Raw genomic sequence first — 23,261 nt, 5'->3', positions numbered from 1 at the left:
CCAAGCTATTATATTCTTAATTAGGACAAATAATGGAAAAAGATAGGAATGAAGGAGGTATAGCACCTCCAGACCTCAAACTATATAATAAAGCAACAATCATTAAAATCATTTAGCACTGGTTAAAATAGAAAAGTAGGAAAGATAAAACAAAGAAGAATAAAAGATAACTAACCTCAATAATCCAATGTCTGATAAACCTTGAAACAAATTATTTAGGAAAGAACTTCTATTTGAAAAAAAACTGTTGAAAAAACTAATTTGGCAGAAATTAGGCTTAGACTAATGTTATTTTTAAAAGATTAAAAAGGAAAAAGCAATTAAGAAGGAAAAGAGAAAAAAATCAGAAAAACAGATTAAAAACATTGAAAAAAAATGACAATCTACCCAGTGTTTCATACCTGTGAACCATCTTCCATCCTGAATCCCTATTCCAGGAAAGGAGTTGGGGGAGGTATTTTTTTAATATCTTTTTTGGGGGACCCTACTTGCTCTTTATAATTTTGCAACTTTTATTTTTTATTGTTTTACGGATATTTCCATTTACATTATGGTAGACATTGTATGTATTGTTTTCTTGTCTTTGCTTACTTTACTATGTATCAGTTTAGGTAGATTTTCCCATACTCTGTATTCATAACATCTCTCACAGCACAGTAATAATGCATTATATTTATGAACTGCTATTCATTTATCCATTCTCCCAAGTGATGGGCATCTACTTTTTCCGTAGTTCTTTGTTGCAACAAAGAAGTGCTGCTATAACTATTTTGGTGTATATGGGGTCTTTCTTTCTGAGATTGAAGTGGGGAGAGCTGCAGGGGCAAATTTAATCAATGTAAAAACAAAAGATAATAAAAATTTTTATCGGAACAACTCTACTCAATTTTTGTATATTTAAATTGAGTTTTATTTTTTAAAATGATTGAATACTAATTTTTCCCCTACTTCCCCCACTAAAAAAAAGAAAAAACCAAACCTTTTTTAAAAAATGTGAGTAGTCAGGTAAAACAAATTCTTAAATTGATCATGTCCAAACACTTGTGTCTCATTCTATGTTTAATCCATTAAGTCACAGTATATTTTTCAAATTTTACATGCATCAAGGAGAAGAAAAACATGCCAAAGCTAAAAAATTCAAATTTACCCAAGGTTTACTAAGAACTTTCCTCAAAAGAGCACCCTAAGATAGGTTATATAAGTACTGTCATCCCCATTTTACAAATGAGGAATCTAAAGTATGAGGGTGTTAAGTCATTTCTTTAGTTGGTATTCATCAGGATCTAGACTTCAATTTAATTCCATCAACAGTTGTTAAAAGTCTACTTCTTCATTACTCTTCTCCTTTGTTGTTTATTCTTGAAATCTACCTATAAAACCAGTAATTTTTTCCAATGTATAATGCTACTAAAGGAAAAGATAAAAATCTACCTATAAAACCAGTAATTTTTTCCAATGTATAATGCTACTAAAGGAAAAGATAATCCCCAAATCATCTTTATAGGCAAACCATACTTTTTAATTATAGCACACTAGTTTTGAACCACCACAAAATTCCTTTTCTGTTGTCTTGTTGTGGTAAAGAAATAATCATACGTTCTCAAAGATTACACAAGTAGAAGACGAGCTCTGGCAGGATCAACCAAGCCAAGGATCTGAATGTACCATTAACATTAACATATTACTTACTTTCCAAAAACCAACCCAGTTAAACATGGATAGTTTATCATTAGAAAATTGGCTAACGGCCACAGAGAACCATGAAATAAAAGCATAAAATAGCTCTTAGTTCCACTTTAGAGAACATTGTCTGACTGGTGAAAAGAAGGAAGAGAGGGACTAATTATGTACTTTTAATATACTACATTACTGGAAGAACTGAAATAAATCTACAAAAATATTCTCACTTTAAATAAAATCAGAAGACATGAAAAAATTAAAATAAAATATACGGGTGGCTCCCTAGAGGGATGAATAAAGGGATGGAGTTAATTTCATTTTCCAGCCAAAACCAACAATAAAAGCCAAACAACTTTTCATGGCAGAACTGATCAACTTGGCATACAACATTCATGATGAGCTATGAAGGCGTATAAGCAAATCACCATGAAAATAAATACAGTTTATGAGTCAATATTTGCTTCAGAGGATGAAAAAAGTAGAAAAATTCTATGAGGAATTTGAAAAAAAACCTGATAAAAACTAATGGTACATATAATTTTGATTCCTGCTAACTTTAATATGAATTTTGGAGTAAAAAGGGACAGCAAAAAAAAAATTGGAAAATACAGGTCAAAATTGAGAAATGAGAAACATATATATCTAAAACAAGCAGCAAGTATTATTTGCAATAGGAATAAGCTAGAAGCCTCCCCAATAAGATCAAGGATTAAGCAAGAATACCTATTATCATCATTATTATTCAATATTATACTATCCATATATACTAGAAATACTATCCATAGCAATAAGACAAAAAAAAAGAAATTGAAGGAATAAAAAGCAATAAGAAAATAAGATTATTATTCTTTGTAGATGATATGATGATACGATGCAAATAATATACTTAGAGAATCCTAAAGAATTAACTAAAAAACTAGTTAAGCCAATTAACAACTTCAGAAAAATTACAGGATATAAAATAAACCCACATAAATTACCAGCATTTTTATATATTATCAAGAAGGTCCAGCAACAAGAGATAGGAAAAAAATCTATTTAAAATAACTGTGGATAATATAAAATACTTGGGAATCTACCTCCCTAGGCAAACCCAGGAACTATATGAACACAATTACAAAACACTTTTTACACAAAGAAAGATCTAAACAAATGAAGAAATATTAAGTGCTGAGCCAGTCATAATAAAACAACAATTCTATCTAAATTAATTGATTTATTCAGTGCCATACCAATCAAATTGCCAAAAATATTTTATAATTATAGAAAATAATAACGGTCATCTGGAAGAACATCAAGGGAATCAATGAAAAAAATTTGAAGGAAGATAGCAAAGTAGTACCAGATCTCCAACTGTATGACAAATTGGTAATCATCAAAACAATCTGGTACTGAGTAAGATATAGAGTAGTGAATCAGTAGAATAGATTAGGTATACAATACACAATAATGAATGACCATAATAATTGAAAGTTTGATAAACCCAAAGACCAAGTTTTGGGGACAAGAACCCACTATTTGACAAAAATTGCTGGAAAAATCTGAAAAGTCATTTGGCAGAAAACAGGTATATATCAATATCTCACACCATATACTAAGATAAAGTCAAAATGGGTCCTTGACTTAGACATAAAGGATGAGTGATATAATAAGCAAATTAAGAGAGCATGGATGGATGTCAGATGTATGGATAAGGAAAGAATTTACAACCAAACAAGAGATAGAGAGGATCACAGGATACAAAATGGATAATTGTGATTATATTAAATGTCAAAAGGTTTTCACAAACAAAACTATCACAGTCAGGATTAAAAGGAAGACAGGAAACAGGGGAGCAAATTTTATAGCAAGTTTTTTTGATAGAATTTCTCTGAAATAATAGTCATTTCTCTCAATCAATTAGCATTTATTAAGTGCTTAATATGGCCCTGGTTCTGTAGAAAGTGTTAGGTATATAAAGGTTAATAGGGGAAATGACATAAAAACAACTATGTACAAGCAAAACATAGACAGGATTAAATGGAGATATTCAATGGAGGGAAGGCAGTAGCATTATGGGGGATAAAGAAAGACTTTTTCTGAATGATGGGATTTTATATGTGATTTAAAAGAATTCATGAAAGTCAGGAGGTTGAGTTGAGGAGAGAGAATTTCAGACAAGGAAGCCAGCCAGTAAAAATATTCAAAAGATGGAATGGTATGTGTGAAGAAGAGAAAGGCAGCTGGGGCCCCTAGATCTCAGAGTATGTAGAGGGGAATAAAGTATAAAAATATTAGTAGGAGGAATCCAGGTTATAAAGGTATTTAAAAGTCAATTTTAATTGACTTTTATTTTTTGTTCATTAATGTTTCCCCCAATTACATACATAAATGATTTTTAACATTTGTTTTCTAACATTTTGAGTTCCAAATTCTCTGCCACTCTCCTTGCTCTTCCCCCTCCCAGAGACAGTAAGAAATTTGATATAGGTTATATATGTTATCACATAAAACATATTTTCATATTCATCATGTTGCAGAAGAGGGCAGATCTCATAGACACCAACTTATAAAGAAAATAAAGTGGGAAAAAAAGCAATACTTTGATCTGCATTCAGATACCATTAGTTCTTTCTCTGGTGGTGGATAGCATTTTCATCATGAGTCCTTTGGGATTGTCTTAGATCCTTGTAATACTGTTAGCAGCTAAGATATTCACAGTTAATCATTAAACAATATTGCTATTACTCTGTACAATGTTCTTCAGGTTCTGCTCATTTCACTTTGCATCAGTTCATCTAAGTTTCTCATGTTTTTCTGAAATCATCCTGCTCATCATTTATTTTAGAGTACATATACCAATCATATCCCCAACTTGTTTAGTCATTCCCAACTGATGAACAAAGAATGTTTACTAAAATATGAGGGTGATATGTCAGACTTGTATTTTAGAAGAAATAATTTGACAGTTGACTGGATGATAGTCTGGAGTGTGGAGAAATCTGATGCATGGAGAACTAGCAGGTTATTGCAATAATCAAATATGAGGGTAATAATGACCTGAACCAAGGTAATTATAGTGTCAGAGATGAGGAGATACAAATGAGATATCGTGGAAGGAGAAATGATGGGCCTCGACAACCTATGGCACAGGTGGGGGTGGTAATACTATTGAAGACACCAAGGCCGAGAACATGAATGAACAGTATGATGGTGGCATTTGATGATACTAGAGAAGTTAGGAAGAGGGGACTATTTAGATAGCATTTTGTTACAAGTCCTTTAAATTTTCAAAGTTGTTTGTCTTCAGGATATTGTCCTTGTATAAACTGTTCTCTTGATTCTGTTTCCTCACTTCATCCTATATAAGTTCATACAAGTCTATTCAAGTTTCTCTGAAATGATTCTATTTATTTTTTTGGAATGATAATATTCTATCACCTTTGTATACCATAACTTATTCAGCCATAATTTAGCTCCTTCAATTTCTAATTCTTTGCATGAGCATAACTTTATTTCATAGAGTCCATTTTGCTTCAGACCAGTTTGCCTTCTCTCTTGTTCCTCTCTCGTCTCCACTTTTCCTGCTCTTTCACAGTGTGTGTATGCCTTTCTGTATTCTCTCCTTTGACCAGTTTAGATTTAGGTTTAACTATCAGCCAATTCTATCCAAGCTTTGTCCTTTGTATATACTTTTACTTTCACACCCTAATTATGTGCTAACTTTTGCAAACTTTCTTTTCTCTCCCTGCCTCCCCAAGGTGGTTCTCCTCTTTCCTTACTCTTCCATTCTTCTTTTAACATTATCAAGTCATAAGAGAAACACTGCTGGACCTTCAGCCTAGTCTCCTTCTATGGCCCATCATGATGATGGAGGTGATATTGAAATTACCTCCCCATATTTTAACATAAAGTTTTGTACCTCTTGCATCAAGTTATTAATTCCCTGTCCAATTCTTTCTTTCATAATCCTCGTTGATTTTCCAATTGTTTTTCCTCTAGGGCTCTTGTTTAATTTAGAATAACATTTTAACCTTTTTTCAGAACTCTTGCTTCATCTCTTTTAGGAATTATAATTGAGTTTGTGCCCAAGCTATGTTCTTCTTTGAAGCTTTTCTTACACTGATTTTTCTACAGCATTGATACTACTGATTACTCTCTCCTCTTGGATATTTTTTTTTTCCCAGGGTTTTCATGATATTGTCCTTCTGATTCTCCTCCTAATTCTCTGACCAATTTTATTCAGTTTCTTTTGCTAGAGCATTACCTGCTCCCTCAGTATGGATGCTCCCTAAAGCTCCATCCTCAGCCCTTTTCTCTCTCTCTAAACATTTAGTGACCTCATTAGTTCCTGTAGTTTCCATTACCATCTTAGGTAGAATATTCCCACATCTAAATATCTCTCCCTAGACTTTTTCTTTAGTTCCAGTCCTATATTACCATCTGCCTGCTGGGCATGTTCCCCTGGGTATTCTGTGGGCCTCTCAAACTCAACATTTCCATATCAAAATTTACCATCTTTCCCAACAAAACCAGCCCTCCTTCCTAACTTCTCTACTGCTATCAAGGACATTGGCTGCAATGATGAATACCCCAGATTGATATAGAACTTCTTTGTGGCCCCTAAGGATAAATAAGAATAAAGATAAGAAGGTTAGATTAACACACACACACACACACACACACACACAATCTTTGGTCTGTTCTCATTTCAAAATATCCTGAATTTGTCAATGAACAACTGTTAGATATTTGTCAAAATTATTTCATTCTCAAAAGTTCTCACCTAAATATCAGGAATATGAGAATACATGACCAACAAAAATTAAACTTTTTTAATGAATATAAAAACTTCATGTCACTTGGAAAAAGGAATTTTGCTTTGCTAAGAACCACAAAATCCTTTTTTCTTTCAGTTTTTCTTCCAGGAAATACTGTATTCAATTCAGAAAGTTCTGGGATGGATGTGTTTTCATTAGATTTTCTCATATTGAGGCTTCCAAGGTCACCACAGCTTTGAACTGCTAACAGATGGACAAAGCAATGCCCAAAAAAAACTTGAGGAAAAAGTATAGGTAGATTATTTTCACACCCATTTCAGATAATGCTTTCTCCACAAGGTTATCAGAATGTTAGACATTAGACAACATAATTTATTTCTTAATCTTGTGGTAAGAACCTCAAATTCACTGAGTAAGTATTAGTATTCTCTATTAGTAAATTTTCAGGAATACTACCTATTCTTTCCCCATTTCTTTATCCCCAGTACTTAGCACAGTGCCTGCCCAGGGCACATAGGAAGTGTTTAATAAATGTTAGGTAACTAAAAGCAGTAGAGTTTATAAAGGCCTCGGTTAGAGTGCAGAGGAGGGGACATATGCAAGAAATACGGATGTCCTCAAAGTCTTGGTGCAGCTTTAATAGCTTAATAATTTTAGTTTGGACAATCAAGGAAAGCATCAGATAAGAAACTATATTTATACCCGTTTGCTGTCCTCCCTGTTGCTGATCCCTCTGCGCTATCTGCTACCCTGGGCTCTTACTATCCTGACTGGTGCGTTGGTAAGCAAAAATGCACATGGCCCAATGATACACCAGATCACATCATCGTGGAGCCTTTCTTGATTTTTTGCTCTCTCTCACCATCCTTCCCTGACCCACCCCCCACAAAGCTATTTAATAGCTCTTAAGCCCTGAGTAAATTACTTAACTCTGTTTGCCTCAGTTTCCTTATCTAAAAAATGGACTGGAAAAGGAAACGCAAACTACTCCAATATCTTTACCAAGAAAACCCCAAATGGGATGTGAAAAAGGAATTCACCTCCCTTTGTTTTCTTTGATATAATCAACCAGCAACCTTTAAAGTAATTAGTTGGAAACTTGAAGATCCCTTACCATTGACTGCAAGTACAGACACCCTCAGAGAAAGGAAGTTGAAACCAACAAAGACAGGAAATGGATCCCATAAGCACTGCCAGACAAACTAAGGAACTATGATTGGTTGTGACTAGTGGGTGGAGAAAAATGTTTATAAGGTGAGACCCTGCTCGAAGTGGGATTCTGATTTGCACTCACTCTGGATTTGGACTCTGGTGCAGGTGGCTCTTGCTGAAAGGACATTGGGATACCCATTCAGATACCGGAGGAGACTCGGATTCATTCCTGCTTTGGTGACTTGGGCTGAAGGGACTTGGATTCAGATTCCTGTGCTGGTGACTCTTTCTCAAGGGACTCTCTTGACTGCTGACTCTTGCTAAAGAAACTCTCCTGTTCATCTGGTTGGAGATTGGACCCCTGAGGGTGGGGGATGAGCTGGATTTCATTGGATTGGCAATTAGGGTATTTAGCTAAACTGCTCTCTACCTCTTTCCTACATTTCCTTCTCTTTACTATCTCTACTTTGTTGTAATAAAGCTACTAAAAGCCTCATAAGTTTAACTGTAATGATTACAATTTGGTGACCCCTTTTAAACTATTACAGGGGTCAAAGAGTCAGTGTGACTAAAACAAGTGAATGGTAATCATGACAAAGATTAAAAGGGCACTAAGACTTTTAGGATAGCTTCTATTTTAGAGTCCTCAAGATTTGGCAACTGATTGTATATGGGAGAGGGTTACAGAGAGCAAAAAAATCAAAATGACTCCAATGTGATACATTCTGAGATCGTCTACATAGTCTAAGTTTGCTGGCTGACTCAATAATCAGGACAACAAGGTCCCAGAGTCGTCGTTGGTCCAGAGGCATCAGCAACAGGAAGGAGAGCCATATCAGGGGTGTGAAATGTAGTCCAGTGACTGGAACCTACAGTCTCCACCTCCTATATGAAGCCTTCTTTGATTGTGTCTGATTCTCTCCCTCATATTTACCTCCTATAATCTATACATATACATATAAATATATATATGATTCTTATATACAAATATATGATAGGTATCTCCTAGATAAGGAAAACCCTCTTCAGATGCAGGTTGGTTACCTTTACTATGACTTTAAGTCTTAGACTTAGAGCATGGAACAACTGAGAAGCTAACTGATTTGCTTAGGGTCACAGAACCAGCATATGTCAAAAATTAGACTTAATGTCTTCCTTGCTTCATGAACAGCCATCTATCCACCAAATGACACCAACTATGTGACTATGAGTAAATCAACTGATCATTAAAAAAAATCTTTAAAGTATCCTTATTGCCTGTATCTAATAAGTACATAAGACAAGGATGTGCTCAAAAAATTGCACCAACTAAAATAAAAATTAAACACTTTCTACTTTTTGAAATAAGAAGTTAAGGTTTTTCTTCTATTAAAAATGGAGGGGAATTTTTCAGAAAAGCTCATCTTTTAATTTCAAGGTGGGAATTAAAACATCCATATAACAATTCCTGGATATATTTACTTCTTTAAAAATCTAGAGCAAGGATTCTTAATTTTTATGTCATGGACTTGTGGTAGTGAATAGACTTTGGCAATGTGGTGAAACCTGTGCGCCCCTTCTGAGAATGATGTTTTTAAACACATGATAGGATTTCAAAAGAATGTAACTACAGTGAACTAACGTTATTTAAAAAAATTTTAAGTATATAGATGTCAGGTAGGGAATTGCATTTTTCCAAAATATTAGTAAATAAGAATTGTCTCTTAGAGATTTGGCTTACTCATTCTTCTAGACTTACTTCCTTATTTGGGTCTCTGTTTTAAGGCCAGGCTCTGGGCACTTCTGGAGGAAATGTTGAAGCCTTTGTATAATCCTGATCTGTGTCTGAGGTCCTACTGCTGCATCTCAAGCATGGACTGAGCCAGGTTGCTACAAACCTTTAGTGGGCTCTAAATAGTCTCATCTAGGGTATAATCTGGTCTGTGCATTCCTGGTCTGAGTTTTATAGGCTCCAGAACTGCTTTGTATCTGGACAATACAATTGTAGGCTTGTTCCTGGATGTAGATTCAGAGGACAGTTAAACCTAGGCCCTATCAGCTAACTGGAAGGATCTGCAAGTTCAAATGAAAGAGCCAGAAGCTTCCTGTCAACCTTAACCCCTGCTCTTGCCATTCATCTCAGGATATAGATCCTAAATCAGAGAAACAGGACTACACGTCCAGTTCTGGCCTGTAACCCTGGGCTAAATCAGGATCCTTCTTCAGCATCAAAATTACAAACCTGGCCATGGTAGAAACTTTAAAAATGTTTCTTGATTAAATGCCCTTGAGCTAAATCCATTACATTATCTTCATTGCTGGAGATGTACTCTTGGCCAGCGCGCACTGGTTGAACTCTTGCGCTTGCTCTTGTTCTTGGGTTAGAACGACAGAACTTCAATCCCATCTACTGCACACTTGCTTTTCCTTGAATTTCTCTATCACTACTTCTTAAATTAGTGTTCTTCCCCCATCTTAACTGGAGTAGTTGTGGGAAAAAGGTGACCTCTATTGTTTCCTACTGTTCGACCATCACTGCTGGTCTCCTTTCTTGGAGTTTTGGCAAATAGGTTGAATTTTCTAACATTAGGTCAGAGATATAACTCTGAATATAAATTATCAGCCCTCCATAACAACCACCCTCAAAGGGAGTTACTCTCCCTCTAAGTCACTTCACATCACCTAAAGTATTAGCAAGCCTATAGGGGAAATCTTACCTGATCCTGATATAAATAAAAATAAGCAGCAAGGAGGAAAGGCAGGTAGAAGGGCTGCAATTTAGTCATTTAGATGATCATATTAAAAAAATATGTGTGAAAGTACTCATAAAGATATTTAACACCTTGAGAAGTAAAAGAAAATTTAAAAGGTCACTATTTCTTTTTCTTAATATTAGAATCATTAAATGGAACTTTAATCTCTGACCAATCAGTGAATAAGCACTTATTAGGAATTACCAAATGACAGTTACTATGATCATTGAATATGATTACTTAAAGGATAGAAAATTTAAAAATAATTTAGGACCTGCACAAGTAAATTAACTCAGTAAAACAACTACTTATGAAGTGCCTATTGTGTATGAAACTAGTAGTAGAATTTGGACTCAGGTCTTCATGACTATAATTCAATACCCCAGCCACAAGATTGCACTCACTGTGCCAGGCACTAGGAGTCATTTGAATTTTAAACAAAAGGTAGTCTTTGTTCTTATCAAGCTTAGAGTTTTCCAGTCATCTAATCTAGGTGTTACCCTCAATCTCACACTCTCACTCCCCCCCCCCCCCCCCCCGCCCAGCAAAACCAATGTTACTAAAGGCTGCTGGTTTTACCTTCATAACATCTCTCAAATAACACCCCCTCGCCCTCTCCTTTCTCCTCTGACAGTGCTGTACATTCTGGTGCAAGTTCTCAATCACTTCACTTGTAGACTTTTGTAAAAACCTGTTAGTAGGTACACCCGTGACAAATTTCTCCCCACTCCAGCCAATCCTCCACTCAGATGTTGAAGGTATCTTCCTAAAATATAGTTCTGATCATGTTCATTCCCTAGTCAATAAACTCCATCATCTCTCCCAAAGAGACCAAGCATCACTAGGCCACAGGGACTGTGGGGTATGAATCCTAAGAAGTAGGCAGTTAGAGGAGGTTGAGCTTAGGAAGGTCCTTTGAATGTTCAGCAGAGGTTTTTGTATTGGATCTTAGCATTGATGGTGTGTTAATGGAATTGGCTCTAGACCATTCTTTTAATTTGCATTCCTTTAATCAATAGTGATTTAGAGAATTTTTTCATATGACTATAGATAGCTTTGATTTATTCTTCTGAAAATTACTTGTTCCCTTGACCATTTATTAATTGGGAAATGGCTCTTCTTTTGATAAATTTGACTCAGTTCCCTCTATACTTGAGAAATAAAACCTTTATCTAAAAAACTTGCTGTAATTTTTTTGATATTACTTAATTTTCTATGATACTTTTAAACAAAATGTACTTTCTCTGATTTCTTTTAATTAGATTTATTTTTGCTTTTGCTTTGTCTAGAATTATGATTGCTAGCAGTTACCAACTAAGACGGTCAGGAAAAGCATTATAGATTTTGCCCTAGCCCCTTATTTTAACTCTGTATATAACTGTTTCGAATGTGTGTCTTGTAAATAAGGGATACAAGTATAAATAGAGATACAACTCTTACTCCCAAGGAGCATTCTTTCTAGTGGGAGAAATGAGTACATATAAAAATAAATACTCCATAAAAATGAAGTGAATCAATTCAAAGATAGAGTAAACATGGAGAGTTTCATAAGGAGGATCAGGAAAGGCTTCACGTCAGGGATGATGTATAAGCTGCATCTTAAGGAAAGAGAAGGACTCTATGAAGAGAGGGGAAGTAACGATGGAGTGTATTTCAGGCATGTGGGATAGCTAGTACAGAGACAAGGTGAGGAATATCACGTATGAAGAAGAGACAGAAGGTTAATTTGGCTGGACCACTGAGTGTGGAATGCTGGCAAAGAGAACTGTTAGCTTAATCAAAAGTGCATAAATGAACAAGTAGATCATTTGCTAGTGATCTAATTACAGATCATTTTATACCAGAAAAAAGACTAGTTAGGTCTTTATGCATAATGCAACACCACAGGTTCATGGGGTGACAATTATTTTAAATGAAGGTACGGTGAATATCTAATTAAGACTATTAGATTTAGGCTTACCTTTGACCCTAATCTTAATATGTGGGGTAGAAAATCAGAGAGAGAGAAACCTTAGTCACAAAGCAAAACTAAATAACAATACATTGTGAGGTAGGTTTAAGTACTAAGTTAAATGTTAGTAAAGTTACTGAACAGGATTCCTAGAGATGCCTAAGAAAAAAAAGAACTATAAAACAGGTCCACAGTGAGGCAAGGAGCCAGGACCCTGGGAAAGGATATTAGGCCCCAAGTCTGCCCGGGAATAAAGCCAAAAGAGACCACAAAGCAATAGTGGATGGAGCAGGTTATAGGCTAACAAGCAAATTAGCTTTTTCTTTTTTTTTTTTTTTTCTAAATCTTCCACATGTCATTGATTTAATAAATGGACAATAAGAATCAGTTTCTGTCACTGAAGAAACCTAATTCTAATCTCTCCAGTTTTTTTGAAACAGTGGTCCATTGTATATACTTTCTTAAACCACTAAGTAAGGGCTTATGTATGGAGATCATGAAATTGTTTTACATGGTAGCAGTAGGACAATTTCAGATATTTCAAGAAATAAAAAAACAAAACAGACATTCAAATATTAGCCAGATCTGTATCCCAGACAGATCAAAGGAAAGGGAAATGACCTATTTGTACAAAAATATTTATAGCAGCTTTTTTTGTGGTGGCAAAGAATTGTAAATTAAAGAGGAGTTCATCAATTGGGGAATGGCTGAACAAATTGTGGTACATGTTGGTGACGGAATATTATTGTGCTATAAGGAATGATGAACAGGATGACTTCAGAAAGAGCTGGAAAGATCTTCATGGACTGATTCAGAGTGAAATAAACAGAACCAGGAAAACAGTATATAGTATATAGTAACAACAATATTGTGGAATAATCAAATGCGATAGACTCAGCTGCCATCAGCTATACAATGATCCACGACAATTCTGAGCAACTTAGGACAAAGAATGCTATCCATTTCCTGAGAAGGAACTATTGGAGTCAGAATGCAGATGAAAGCATACAATATTTATTTGGGTTTATGTTTAGGTGTTTTGGTTTTATAAGATTATACACTTACAAAAATGAACAATATAGAAATATGTTTTGTGTGATAATGCATGTATAACTCAGATTGAACCACTTGTCAGCACTGAGAAGGGGAAGAAAGAGAGAGAGACAGAGAGACAGAGAGACAGACAGACAGACAGACAGAGACAGAGAGAGACAGAGACAGAGAAAAAGAGAGACAGAGAGAGAGATAAGTCCAATCATATAACTTATGAAATTTGTATAAAAATTTATTACATGTAATTGATTTATTTTTTTGGTTGTTTATTATTTATTTAGAATATTTTTCCATGCATGTAATTGGTTTGAAAACAAGAGTAAAAAATAAAATTAAAACAATAACAAAAATTAACCAGAAATAAAGTACTCTACAGAAATGTAACCTAGCCATTTCGCCAAGCTTGGATTATAGCAGATTTACTGGCCTTTTTTACCTACCACAAGTTACATATTTCACCTTTGAATTTTGTTTCAATGATTTAATATCTAGTCTGTTAACTGGGTTGAGAACATTCTGTATGCTTACCTATATTTGATCTAGTACTTCTACTTTCAAAGATAATTTTAGAATAGGGTTCTCCCTAAAGTATTCTTTGGTAAAGACATTTTAAAAATTCTTTTGGTCTCTCTGTTATCTTCCTTTCATTTCTAAGCCTACTTCATTCATTTTGACCAAGTAGTGTTTAAATGATTCTTATGCAGTTCAACAAACATTTATTATTGGCTTTAGAGTACCTTATAAGTTGTTTCTCAAATCTTTGTCTTTATTGTGACTAATTTTGTCACATTTGGTGGACCTTCCTGTTTGTTCTTTACTAGGCCATTTTCCTTTCCTTTCCTTTTTTTTTGGTAGAACACAAAACTCTCTCCTCAAAATTCAGTTTTTTGGTGGGTGGTGTACAGAGAAGAAGCTGCATGTTTTTGCTTTTAAAAGCAATTTTCCTCCATCAGTTTGCTATCAGTGTGACTACTGGCAAGTATATTTAATTGTTGGGTGTTAGCTTCTTTCAAAAGTCCTGCCTAGCTCCACATTTTGTGAATGAATGACGTTTAATTCATGTCTTAGTGTTTCTTTTAAAAAGTGCTTTAAATAGTATACAGGTTTCCATGAAGAGGGTACAAAAAGAGCATTGGAAGATAGGAGTATGATTATGGTCCAAAAAATGAGACCCTTCCTCAAACAACTATTAGGTGAAACAAGAGAGAACAAACCAAAGGAGGAAAGTACATCCTAGGTTTTAAACCATTTCCCCTTTTATTTATGAATACCTACATTTTTATAATTCTCTTGTCTATAAATAGCCACATAATAGTATTCTTTGTTTTTTTTTCCTTTTATCGGGATACTGAGCTTAATTATATTTTTCTTATACAGTGTCTCACCTGCAAATATTTCTAAATATTTACCACTTCCTATCTATAATTCAGAACTAAGATTGAATGCTTCTCTTTCTATTCAATCATATCTACGACTGAGGCAGCTAGGTAGTGGCTACAGCCCTGAGTCTGCAGCCAGAAAAACCTGAACTTAAATCCAGTCTCAGACGCTTACTAGTTCTGTGACCTTGGGCAAGTCACTTAATTTTTGCCTCAGTTTCTTCAAATGTAAAATGGGGGATATAGCAGCACATTCTTCCCAGTTTGTTATGAGAATCAAATAAAATAGAATTTGTATAGCACTTACCACAGTGCTTGGCCCTACATAAATATAGATGCTATATATAAATGCTTATTCTTCCCCCTATCCCATTCATATCTAGATAAGGTTTGATTATACCATATGAAAATCTTACCACATCTAATCTCAGTGAGATATTTTGTGTTTCTCTGTGTGAGTCACTGAAATCCCCTCATTATTTCTTTGCCTAATTTTGTAACATTTTCAAATCTCATTTAAGATTTCTAGTGTAGTTTTATTTCCCTGTTCAGATGGCTTATATCTTTAATATCACATTTTTATTTTTTAAATGTATAATATACATCCATGGAGATTATATTTTGTTTTTCTTATTTAAGAATAGTTTAACACTATTGGCGTTTTTTCAAATGTTTTTTATTTATATATGTATATCTATGTGTGTATAGTATAATATATATGTATATATATGAGGTAGCTGTACTCTCTTGGAAACATGCACTCCCAAGAAAACATGAGATCCTCTGTCATGCAGTGCTACTTGTCTCATTCCCCTGTCATATTTGGCCAGGAAGTGTATTCACCACTGCTCCTTTCATACTTTCTCCCTGTTAAAATAACAAACCTGACTTGAAGTTAACTCCACTGTCTATGACAAATTATCAATCCTTATGTTCTAAATTATTTCCCCTCCTTTCTAAAGGAGTTCAGTATCTGACTCACATTTTTCTTTCCATAACCCTGATAAATGGTGGCTTCCATATACATTCTGATGCTCCCTTGAGCACTCAAACATCTTAGTTCATTAACCTCTTCAACTCTCTTATATTTTCATTCACATTGGATCTCACCCACAACTGTGTTGCTTCCATGGTAATGACTTCTGAAATTCTCTTCTCTAATTATAACTTTTTGTCCTTCCACTTCTCTCTTTGCCTTACTTCTAAAATTATTCTTTACTATGAATTCTGGCTCCAGGGATACAATGAGACCCTTCCTGTTTTCTCAGCCCATCACTTCTACTCCAGCTTGTGATTCTCTTTTTGTAGTCTTCATCCTATAATAGAAGCTCATTCAAAGATTAAAAGCCAGAAGCATTTGGAGAAACCTAGGTAATGTTTAGCTACAGACAGATTCAAGTTTTTATGGTAATAATTCTGGAGGAGGGCTCTGCTCAACAGACTCGATCAATATTCTCAATCAATTAATACTAAGCATAATTATACCTTTTATATCTCTTATTTAATTGTGAAATAGCACAGATACTATCCATTGCTAAACACTACTTGCAAAAACGTGACTGTTCCATACCACCCTTGCCATGAACGTCCACAATTTGTCAACATAAAGATTTAATATAAATGGGAAAGCAAGCTTATAGGTTGGTAATTGCCCTTTTTTGTTATTAATAAGGTCTCATATTCCTTTTATGCTTTTGACATTCCACCCTCATTCAGATACTCCATACCATTAGTTTCCAATATCTCCACAACTAAGTGGCTTCCAGCCCAGATTCTCCCACCCCTAAATACAATAATAATTATATCCAAGTGTAACCAATGAAAATTAATTGCCACAAAATGAGACAAAAAGAGCCCCCAAAGTGCTTCAGTCAGCAAACATCTGACTTACTTGCCAAAGAGAGATGACTGGGTTAAAATATAAATTTATTTGTAAACTCAAAAAAAAAGAATGATGGATAATAATGAATAATCATGCTGAATAATAATGAAAGATAATGAATAATAATCAAGTCAAAAGTAAGTGTAAAATCATTAAAAGAAAGATTGGCAAGATACCCATCTATGGAAATGAAAATGGAAGGACTACAAACTGAAGAAAATTAACAATTTTGCTTTTTTTTCCACTGAAGACAATGAGTGAAACCACATACACCACCAGTTAATTATTACCTTAATAGTATATAACATACACTTCAGCAACCATCTCATTCTATATATCATGTAACAACATAAGAGTAGCACTGCTATACCCTAACATTACAATTCTGGATATCCTTTTATTATTAATATAAAAGACCCTAAAGAGAACACAGATAAGAATGCAGCTAGATTGAATACCCAGAGTTAGGTCTGGATATCCCAAGAATTTTCAAACTCTATTAGAGATAAACATTAAATAGAAAAGTTAAATTCAACCCATTCCTTTAAAGGAATATATATATATTCAAAATTCTGGCCTTATCCTTTACTCCTTTTTTCCTCTTGTTTCCCTCCCCATTAAAAAACAGCCCAAATTTACATATTACTTAATGTTCAAAGTTAACACTATCATTTTCCACTCCAGTACTGTCCTCTACGATATCCATAAAAAGCAAAGAAAAGGCATTATCCTCGCTGCTGATGTCACTGCCGTCACTGATGACACCTGGGCCACCGTGGCATTCAGCAACAAGCACCAGCTAGGAGAAGCCACTTACTACAGCATCTCCTATTCCAAAAGGCACTATATCAATAATATTTCATAATAAAATATCTCTAAGCAATAATTGCTATACTGAAAATTAACAGAATAATAACATTTTTAGAACATTTTAATGGTTTACAACATCTCACAACATCATGAGGTAACTAATATAAGTATTATTATTCCCATTTGACAGATGAAGAAAATGGCTGAGAGGTCAAATGATTTGTTTGGGGTTACACAGCCAGTAGCTGTCAGAACCAAACCAAATATGGGTTTTCTGACAAAGACTAGTGGATTTTTTTTGTTTGTTTTGTTTTGACTAGTTGCTGATTTTTTTAAAAGGTGGAAAACATAAAAGACACTAAAGTCTAGGAATCATTAGACTGTTTGAACCCGAGCTCCTTATTTACTCTTCTGGGTGACTTTAGACAAGCTTTTCCTGGGCCTAATTCTCATTCTTAAAAGGCTGGATTAGATAATTTTGAAGATCCTACTAGTCCTAAATTCTATGATCTGAAAAAAAAAATTAAACTGTCTTATGGAGTAATTGGAGATTTAGTTTCTCAACCCAATAGGGCATAGCAGTCATAACCTCTATCATACCTCCTATGTACTCTAAATATAACTGACATGATTCAATTAGCAAGTGTACACGTCTTTTCATTATTACTGTCACTATCTTTCTTCAATATTATAAACACTCTTGGTTAATTTAAAATAATCAAAACAGCCTGAAACTAAAATATTAAGTGATACTATCTAGGCTCTCAAATAGTACTTTAAATCTCTTAAAATATAATTTTCACACTAAAATAGAACAAAACACAATATAAGTGCATATTATGAAACTCCTCCTACAAATTACCTCAAATAAGGAAAAAAGCAAGAGAAAAAGGAGCTAAAGACTATATGAACTATTAGAATTCATTATAATTGAAAATAACAGGAACTAGATTAGTAAACTCCCTCTCATTTAAAGGATTAATGTGGAACCTTTTGGTGATTTGAAAAATTAGGGCAAGCTCTTACCAGAGGTTGTATCCCTCCGTGTAATAATTAATTAACCATGAATCCCAAGGGGTACATTGAATATATCTTGAAATCACAGCCAGATATTATATTGATTTTTTTCCTAATTTTTTTTGCCAACTTCATTTGGAGAGGGTAAGAGAAGAGGAAAAATGAACTTTAACAAAAACAGTTTTTCTTTTTTTTTGTTGTTTTTCATTATATTCGCTAGCCATTTCACATGGTTTGAAGAGAAAGTGGTACTTGAAATTTTTAAGCCAAATACACATAAAATATTGTATACCTTTGAAAAGCAAGAGGGGCATAAGAATTTATAAGCAAAAAGAAAGAATTGTCTGAGCCATTTTAAGAGTAGTCCTCATAGCTTAAATTCCTTAAACACAGTACTTTGCTATGAAGTTAGCCAAATACAGAGAAACAAAACAGTTTTCAAGTTTTATTCTGGGTTATTTTTAACTCTAGCTTAAAAAAAAAAAGAAAAGAATTTGTAATAGAGTTAGTGGTAAGCAGAAGATCACTCATAATAATACCTCCATTAATGCAATAAAAAGTTTAAAATAATCTTAATATTTATATATAAAAAACTTATCAACTTAAGTGCACGATATAGAATATGGAAGAAATGGATGCAGGCTATATTCACAATAATGACCTTGACAGATTGACAAATTTCATGTCAATTAGGAATACCACTCAATTCGCTTGCATGGAACTCCAAAATATAGCTGTTTCTTTATTTCCAAAAGGATTCATATTAAATTACCTTTCAAATATTTTGTTCCAAAAGTAAAAACAAAATACAAAGGTGGAAATAAGACCATATTCAAATGCTACAGTGTTGTACTAATATATTGAAGATTTTGAAAACTAATAATTTTCCATTAAATTTATAATACATTATAGCACAAAGCAGATATATTTTTAATGAATAAAAGTAAAATTCAATGTCATCACTTTCTTTTTCCAATACTTATGTTAAAAAACAAACAATAAAGTTATTTTAAAGTTGTTACTTACTTTAAGAAAAAATTTCTTTTAAAATCTGTAGAATTATGTAGCTTGGGCTAAAAAAAGTATAAACAGCAAAACCCATTCTCTTTTATGGAGGAAAAACTCCCCTGATTCTCTTTTAAATGTCTTCAAAGTACTATATTTTGGTTTATCATTGCCTGTACTGCTTGGAAAAGAAAGCTCCTCCCATAAAACATACAGTAAATCTTTTTGCTCTTTGATAACAGCACAAACACATACCTCATCTATTCCAAGTTCACAGCGTCCACATCCATAGTGTAAGAATGTAAGATTAAGAAATACATACAGAAAAAGAAGCAAACACCTAAGGCAAGTTAAGAGAATTCAGTCCAACAGCATGACAGTCTGCCTTCCTCACCAGCAGCTCTGCTTAAAAGGCTGCAGAGAGAAGATGATCAGTGCCAAATCTTAATCTCTTTGCAGAATTTCACATGGCGCTGCCTTACCTCCTTTATCTCTGTAAAACCCCTTTCTTCGTCTTTTAAAAACTATTCACTGGAAAAAATATAATACAAGAGAAGAAGGAAATCTAAAGTTTGGTGTAAAGTACCAGATTGTGTAAGATGATTGTTTATAAGAGCATAAACAAAATACTACAGTATTAAAAACAGGGAATAATATGTCAGATTTATATTTCACTAATTTCTTATTATATAATAAAACTTCTGAATTGAAATTCTCTTTAGATACGTAAATTCTTTTTCTTAAAAATTTAAGAGCCATTTTTAAATATGAAATTCTCATTAATATAAAATTTCTAACATAACAAATTTGGCCTTCCTAATTCTAATCCAGGTGAAGAACAGCTAATGAAACCATGGGATGATATAGGAGATGAAATCTACAAGGAGAATTCTCTTCGATGTCCCATAATAGAACCTTCTAAGTATAGGAAGGCCTTAAAGGGGGAAAAGGGCAATTTACACTAAACCTCTAAATTCTCAAAAACTGTAGAAAGTTGGAAAATCTCCTTTCCTATATATCTTTATACACAAAATATAGCAGGTTTCCCTAACCTGTTCCCATTATGCCATGTGATGTCTCTCATATGAACATCACAGTACAGGATATGCAAAGAGTACAAGTTTGTTGGAGGAAAGTGGGTTATGGTATCTGAACAAATTGCTTAAAAATTTATCAGAGAAGGTTTCAACATCAACTGTTGAGGATCCCTGAGACAGACTAATGGACAGACTCTTGGGATATTTTAGGTATTTATTAACCTAGAAATTTAAAATATGTAAATAACATTGAAAAGTCCCTCCCAATTTCAAGATTCTTGTCACTTATATTAGGCATTTGATTTTCAGTCCAAAGTGTAAGTATATATTTCTCCTCAATGTGTAGGCAGTGTTTGCTAAATGTCCCAACAATATACAAACATCTACTGAAACCGTCAACATTATGGGAGAGAATTTATTTTTTGTGAACAGAAATGCTCAAAAGCAGGAACTCTCTGTCCTATGAGAATATCACTCATGTCCTAAGTCTCAGATCTTTAGTCCAGTTGGGTTTTTAAAAGTTATGGAGAGGGGGCAGCTGGGTGGCTCAGTGGAATGAGAGTCAGGCCCAGAGATGGGAAGTCCTGGGTTCAAATCTGGCCTCAGACACTTCCCAGCTGTGTGACCCTGGGCAAGTCACTTGACCCCCACTGCCTACCTTTACCACTCTTCTGCCTTAGAGCCAATACACAGTATTGATTCTAAGATGGAAGATAAGGGTTAAAAAAAGTTGAGGGAAAATAAAATATAATATGAAGGCAATGACTCCAAGGTAGCATGGCATTTTTGAACAACCTATCAGACTATATACATCCAAATGAATACCTGCCCCTTCACAATCACTTCGCAGTTATATATTTATTCTACCAATGCTGGCATTACTCCAAAGAGTTTTTGAACATCTCTTCTGGAATTCACTCCAAAGTTTGTATATTCTTTTTAATATTTTCAATGATAACAAATGTTTGACCTTTGAGAATGAATTTGATTTTGGTAAAAGCAGAAAATAATTTAGAGCCTTGCTTGGTTTTTAAAAAGAAGGTAAGTTATCAAATTGGTTGATTCTTTATTTGATCAGAAATAAGGTACAACTTTATAAAACAATAGATTTGTTGTTTTTGTGAAGCTTATATATAGACTTTGAAAGCAAATTCAAAAGGAGGGTTCCAGAAAACTATTGGCAGTATCATCAGGATCAGCACAGAATTTCCCAGATAGATGAGCTAATGTTTCTCAAACAGAAATCAGTTTCACTACTCGAGTTACCCTCAAGCAGGAGATGCCCATGGATAGTAAGATTAGGAATATATTCTCAGGTGGACCTCACAATGGATTTATGGTGGAAAAGTTACCAATCATCAAACAGGCCAATCAAGTGAGAAACTTAAGGAGTCTGAATTCCAGCCTCCTCATGAGTCCCTATTTCTAGGACCTATTTTAAAATATTAAAAATTTGGCTTCCACGAAAAGGTATATAATGTTACTTATAAATGCAATAGCAATCTCTCAGAGCCTTAGTCTCCTCATCTATAAAAAGAGAAAGGCTGTTATTAGATGATCAGTCTCTAAGCTTCTGTCTAATTACAATATTCTATGGCGTGCTATATAAAGCATCAAAAACTCTAATCTTTATTCTCTGGACAAGGTTGCCTCTCTCCAACTACTGCGATGGGAGCTGCCTCTACCGCTCTCTTCTGGAGTTCTGCTGAGAAGTAGTCTAGGTAATTTAATAAACTGTTTCAGCTCTCCAAGAATGAAAGAGGAAAAAACACATAGGAAAAAAAAAAGGAAGCGGAAGTGCCCAATTTGAACCCTTAATTATTGATGCTAGTGGGAGGCACATCCCTCCAAAATGGGAGAAAGAAGGCTAACTGAATAGCTTCAACATGGAGCAACCTACAGTGGAAAAAAGGGAGCCATTCCTCAGGCACCTGAAGAAACATTCTATGTAGAGATTAGAACCTGAATGGGGAAAAAATGAATGTTTCAAAAATGCAGAGGCTATCTGGCCCAAAGAAGTACAGGAATTATCACTTTATCATTCTCTTTGTAATCTACTTTTAAGGAGATGGACTCCTGGAAAGAAAAAAGTGAGCACCATCTGCTGGAGAAAAACTAAACTGAGAGACAGGGAGCCGGTAAAGGACAATATAAAATCTGTCTAGGAGCAGAGGATGATGACAGTGGGATGTTAGAGAAATAATAAATATGTCACCAGGGAAGAGATGTTGATGAAGGGCCAATGTGACACAAACCAAGTGACTCTGGAGGGGAGGATCGATATGAAGGAATAAAGCCAGTCCTCTTTCCCTTATTAAGGGATCTCGCAAGACAGAACTGTCAATCAGACTCTAGAGAGTCTGCAGGGGAAGAAAAGGATGGGAAATGGAAATCAGAGGCAAGCCTTTTTTTTTTTTTTGGTGCCATTTCCTAGATAAATAAAAATGATTTCTTTTTAACTTGTAACCCTTAATCTTTCTATGGGAATCTGGTGGCTACTTTGAGGAACTACAAATACTAAAATTCCTCAGTTCCACCTGTGTGGAGAAGAGATACTAAAATTGTATTTATGGGCTTACCCTTTCTTTAAGGAAGAATTCTCTAATATAAGAACTACAATGATTTTAGGTTTGTAATTAAAATAATATCATCATTAAATCCACAGGAAAATATCAATACATTCTGAATTCTAAAAACGCAGCACTCTATATACCAGGGGTCGGCAACCTTTTTGGCTGTGAGAGCCATAAACGCCACATTTTTTAAAATGTAATTTCGTGAGAGCCGTACAGTGCTCACAGTG

The 23,261-nt window shown here is 34.3% G+C and overlaps 1 protein-coding gene across 2 annotated transcripts in view; it reads right to left on the bottom strand.

Moving 5' to 3' along the window:
- PLCE1 (phospholipase C epsilon 1) overlaps window positions 1-23,261 on the bottom strand; it is a 298,156-nt gene that overhangs the window by 232,943 nt on the left and 41,952 nt on the right. The window contains exon 4 of one of the 2 annotated variants that reach the window (XM_044665697.1): window positions 767-786. The exons of the other annotated variant lie outside the window; for it this stretch is intronic. Coding sequence (XP_044521632.1) covers window positions 767-786 — 20 coding nt within the window. The remainder of the gene's footprint in view (window positions 1-766; window positions 787-23,261) is intronic. 2 annotated transcript variants of the gene reach the window in all.

Source organism: Gracilinanus agilis, chromosome 2, assembly GCF_016433145.1.
Source record: "Gracilinanus agilis isolate LMUSP501 chromosome 2, AgileGrace, whole genome shotgun sequence".
NCBI lineage: Eukaryota > Metazoa > Chordata > Mammalia > Didelphimorphia > Didelphidae > Gracilinanus > Gracilinanus agilis.
This window is presented reverse-complemented; position numbering and strand designations above follow the sequence as displayed.